Genomic DNA, 5,823 nt, shown 5'->3' on the forward strand with positions numbered 1-5,823 from the left:
ACAGATTCATGTGGTGTAACATTCTTTAATTAAACAATAAAGATTCATGTGGTGTAACATTCTTTAATTAAACAATAAAGATTCATGTGGTGTAACATTCTTTAATTAAACAATACAGATTCATGTGGTGTAACATTCTTTAATTAACAATACAGATTCATATGGTGTAGCATTCTTTAATTAAACAATAAAGATTCATGTGATGTAACATTCTTTAATTAAACAATAAAGATTCATGTGGTGTAACATTCTTTAATTAAACTATAAAGATTCATATGGTGTAGCATTCTTTAATTAAACAATAAAGATTCATATGGTGTAACATTCTTTAATTAACAATACAGATTCATGTGATGTAACATTCTTTAATTAAACAATACAGATTCATGTGATGTAACATTCTTTAATTAAACAATACAGATTCATGTGATGTAACATTCGTTAATTAAATAATAAAGATTAATGTGGTGTAACATTCTTTAATTAAACAATAAAGATTCATATGGTGTAGCATTCTTTAATTAAACAATAAAGATTCATATGGTGTAGCATTCTTTAATTAAACAATACAGATTCATATGGTGTAGCATTTTTTAATTAACAATAAAGACTCATGTGGTGTAGCATTTTTTAATTAAACAAAATCATTTTATGTGTTTTCATTGGTGTTTACGTGATTAGTTGATCTTTGATATTCTGTTTCCGAAACGGTTTGAGAAGTAAAATGTGAAGGTTCTGTATAACACGACAATAAGGAATTGAGATTGGAGTTAATATAATAAGTGCTAAAACTCGATTTGATTTCCTTTTACATCTTGCTACATAATGTTTATCAGTGGATATGATGGGTGCAAACTTACCTCTCGTTTAAAAAGACCCGTTGTTACGAGACTAGTAGGAGCATCACCCTTGACGATAGTGTCCAGCCTTAATACCTACAGTAAAAATTAACCACCAGATGAAACACCGAAACTGAAACCTAACTACACAGCTGTCATTGCACTGAATCAGACCTGACTGAATGTTGTTAAAAACTTACAGTTTTTTTACAGAAACACCTTACCTGTCCAAATCTGACAAATTCGACCTGACGTGCCTTTTCCTTCCCACGTGAGCCACGAGGTGTTTCCGGAAGTACGTCACTAAATGCACGTCGATTGAGCATTGTTTGCTGACAGAATGAAAATTAACTTGAGTTTGGACAAATTAAATGGCGCGAAATATTTCTAGCGTGATATCAAAGCAAAAAATAATTTTAATGATTCAATATTCTACTTAATCACCAGTTAACTTCATAAACCTTTTTTTTTTTCAACTGGGTTATAAAGGATGTTTCAGTTTAAATAGGTCAATTTACAGTACGTAAACCTTATTAAATAAAGTAATAATGAATAATGTTATACTACCGCTGTTGATTTATTATTGACTCTCTAATGATACCTACAATAATTACTATTGACTCTCTAATAATACCTACAATAATTACTATTGACTCTCTGATGATGCCTAAAATAATTACTATTGACTCTCTGATGATACCTACAATAATTATTATTGACTCTCTGATGATACCTGAAATAATTACCGTTGACTCTCTGATGATACCTACAATAATTACTATTGACTCTCTGATGATACCTACAATAATTACTGTTGACTCTCTGATGATACCTACAATAATTACTATTGACTCTCTGATAATACCTACAGTAATCACTATTGACTCTCTGATGATACCTACAATAATTACCGTTGACTATCTGCTGATACCTATAATAATTACTATTGACTCTCTGATGATACCTACAATAATTACTATTGACTCTCTGATGATACCTACAATAATTACTATTGACTCTCTGATGATACCTACAATAATTACCATTGACTCTCTGATGATACCTACAATAATTACTGTTGACTCTTTGATGATACCTACAATAATTACCGTTGACTATCTGATGATACCTACAATAATTACCGTTGACTATCTGATGATACCTACAATAATTACTATTGACTCTCTGATGATATCTACAATAATTACTATTGACTCTCTGATGATACCTACAATAATTACTATTGACTCTCTGATGATACCTACAGTATTCACTATTGACTCTCTGATGATACCTACAATAATTACTATTGACTCTCTGATGATACCTACAGTAATCACTATTGACTATCTTATAATACCTACAATAATCACTATTGACTCTCTGATAATACCTACAATAATTACTATTGACTCTCTGATGATACCTACAGTAATTACTATTGACTCTCTGATGATACCTACAATAATTACTATTGACTCTCTGATGATACCTACAATAATTACTATTGACTCTCTGATGATACCTACAGTAATCACTATTGACTATCTGATAATACCTACAATAATCACTATTGACTCTCTGATAATACCTACAATATTTACTATTGACTCTCTGATGATATCTATGATAATTACTATTGACTCTCTGATGATACCTACAATAATTACTATTGACTCTCTGATGATACCTACAGTATTCACTATTGACTCTTTGATGATACCTACAATAATTACCGTTGACTATCTGATGATACCTACAATAATTACTGTTGACTCTCTGATGATACCTACAATAATTACTATTGACTCTCTGATGATACCTACAGTAATCACTATTGACTCTCTGATAATACCTACAATAATCACTATTGACTCTCTGATAATACCTAAAATAATTGATATTGACTCTTTGATGATAGAGACAATAATTAGATAACATATGTGGAAAAAAATAAAGAAACGAACAAAGAACTTACACCACGCGTGTCCACTAAGTGGTCAGCGTACATGTCTTTTATAAGCATTTCAAGTGTTCTTTCTCGTTTCTGAGCAAATGTTGGAGTGTTAAAAGCTGCCTTTTCACCATTCATCACTGAGAGAAATATACACACTGTTGTATTATAAAATATATACAGCAGACCAACTGTTTAATGGCTATATTACATCTCTTTTATTTTAGCCGCATCGAATCAAACAACGCATTAGTCCTCTACGTCACACATTATATTTTAAATTCTACTTTTGGTGAAAAGAAAAGAATTATATGTAATGTGATCCCAAATATTATTAACGAAGCAACAATATAAATAATATTCGTCAAGTATTGTTAAAGAGGTTACTCGAAATCTCAAACATTAATTGGAATGATTCAAGATGACATTTTTTATTGCAAATAAACATGTAAATCAGAGGGGCTAAAATACTGAAAACAAAAGTAACAAATATTAGTTTTATCTATTTACTTACACTTTACTAGGAGAAACTCTCGGAATTCTGCTGTGTTGTAAAACACTGGTGGACAAGGTAAGGTTGGGCCGAATAAGGGGACAAATTCGTCGGAGTAAACAGATAAGCTGTGTGGGAAAAACAACAACTGGGAATTAATGATTTGGAAATGAAGCTCATGTAGATTTCGTCAAACAAATGTAGCAAAAACATTCATTGTTTGTTTGAATTTACGCACAAAGCTACACAATGGGCTATCTGTGTTCTGCCCACCATGGGTATCGAAACCCGGTTTGTAGCATTGTAAGTGCCCCCCCCCCCAGTGGCACAGCGGTATGTATGTGGACTTATAACGCTAGAATCCGGGTTTCGATACCCGTGGTGGGCAGAGCACGGATAGACTTTGAGACGAAAGACTTTCGAAACTTCGTCCTTTTTCCACCTGAGCTACTACTTTTGTAGATTAGTCCTACCAGACTTTCTCTATAGGTGTCACTATGAACTAGCCAATTGCTGCCCATTTTCCCTATTTGTTAATTCTGAAGAGCCTGCTTAAAGCATCTATAAAAGAAGATTACTAATTACACAACAAGTCAAGAAATTCATCGTTCTGTTGTAACACTGCATAGAGAGCTAGATTTTTTTAAAGTGAAATTATCACAGACTGTATTGTAATAACAGAGCAGAAAAGGATAACACAGGCCTGCGAATGTAAATTTCATAAAAAAGTTGTTTTGGTTTTAATAAAGGATTTTCCATAATTCAGCTACGCAGATTTCGAAAATTATATTCATATTTTTTCTACCACGTAAGAATTTTTTTTACAAATCGGAAAGAAAAAAAAACTTACTTAGATCAAATTATTATTTCGTTTACCACAATGAACATTATTTATTATTATGGTTGGGTTCTAGAGCGATCGATAAGACTCTCACGTCGCGATTGGTCTAGAGAAATCTATAACCAGTGGTTGTCAACATTTTACATAACAAAATGTGACCCGATTTCAATGAAAATGATTCACCTATGTAAAAGTACATATGACGTTTTGTAAAAAAATCCGTACGTGATGGAGAAAAATGGATATCATTTCCAGATCCAGTGTAGAGGAATTACTATAGAACATGTAAACATTTCAAAACCAATAAACCATAGCAGGCCTGTGTAATCCTTGACAAGATGAAAACTACTTTACTATTAATTATCTAACACACACAATTTTAATAATAAAAAAAAACAACTCTTCCGTGATTGAAAGTATAATTACTGCCTTGCAAGAATTTGATAAGCGAGATAAAATAATAAAATCAGTATTATTAAGACGTCTGATGAACTTACCGGTAGGAGTAGTCATCCTTCTGGTACGTCACCAATGCAAAAATATCTGATCGAGTTGAGAAACAAAAAGACCTTAAATAGATTCTATCTCTTATCCATATATTTTATTTACTAAACTATGCATGTAAAACTGATACTTTTTGGTTAGGGGGCGCTCGACTCGCAATCTGTGGGTCCACGTCACACCAAACATGCTCGCCCTTTCAGCCGTGTGGGCGTTATAAAGTCACGTTTAATCCCACTTTTCGTTGGTAAAAGAGTAGCCCAAGAGTTAGCGGTGGGTGATATCGATTTGCTGCTCTCTCTCTCTCTCTGTAGTCTATCACCGCTAAACTAGCGACGGCTAGCGGAGATAGCCCTCGAGTAGCTTTGCCCAAAATTCAAACTAAACTAAACCTATTTTAAGTGCTATTTATGACAGTAAAGTTCTCGATCGCTTCGAAGTTCAAAACGCCATAGAACGTGGTGATTGGCTGCTTTATTAATACGTAGCAAGTTTTTACATCTGATGTCATCGACATGTCTTTTTGACATGCGCACCCTGTAGCTTAAGTAGAAGCCTAATAAGACTGGATCTCTCTTAGCTATTAATTATCAAAACGTAACTTGATAAACCTGCTACATTTCTGGAAAGTTATTCAGAAGTCATAGAGAAAGGTTTGAGTTCCATAAGGTCATACAAGCGTGTTAGAGTTTTGTTCACAAAAATATATAAAACGCATTCATCCCCCAATTTAAGAACGTGCAGTCCATGTGTCTTATACAAAATATCATCTAAGAAAAGGTCTAGAAAACCATAAAGAAACTGTACCGAAATAAAACAGCAATCTGAACACACTTTTAAAACTGGTTTTTCGTTTTTCCTGCTATTCAATGTTCTTGACAGAACTGTGACTCTTTTCGTCATACGTTACAGCTTCGATTTGACGATAAACGTCCTTATATGGCAAACAGACGTATGGTATTCCAGGCCTGGATACTTTATCATACGTTACAACTAACCAACCTTTTATAGAATGTGATACAGTTCGGAAACCACGAATATTTCGAAAAGAAAACTACAACTACACACCAACAGAATAACAGTGAGAGTATAAAGTGTGTTGTAGAGTGAGCACTTCGAAAGGTTACTTTCTTCATTCTGTGGTTGACTGTGAGAACATTAAGAACTGATTATAGTATTATTGGCACTTGTGTAT

The 5,823-nt window shown here is 33.1% G+C and overlaps 1 protein-coding gene across 1 annotated transcript in view; it reads right to left on the minus strand.

Annotated features, from left to right (window-relative positions):
- LOC106473260 (GTPase-activating Rap/Ran-GAP domain-like protein 3) overlaps positions 1-5,823 on the minus strand; it is a 41,509-nt gene that overhangs the window by 20,458 nt on the left and 15,228 nt on the right. The window contains exons 7-11 of the mRNA XM_022401733.1: positions 4,625-4,670; positions 3,308-3,414; positions 2,818-2,933; positions 1,064-1,171; positions 861-935 (exon numbers count right to left, since the gene is read on the minus strand). Coding sequence (XP_022257441.1) covers positions 861-935; positions 1,064-1,171; positions 2,818-2,933; positions 3,308-3,414; positions 4,625-4,670 — 452 coding nt within the window. The remainder of the gene's footprint in view (positions 1-860; positions 936-1,063; positions 1,172-2,817; positions 2,934-3,307; positions 3,415-4,624; positions 4,671-5,823) is intronic.

Source organism: Limulus polyphemus, unplaced genomic scaffold, assembly GCF_000517525.1.
Source record: "Limulus polyphemus unplaced genomic scaffold, Limulus_polyphemus-2.1.2 Scaffold6015, whole genome shotgun sequence".
Taxonomy (NCBI): Eukaryota; Metazoa; Arthropoda; class Merostomata; order Xiphosura; family Limulidae; genus Limulus; species Limulus polyphemus.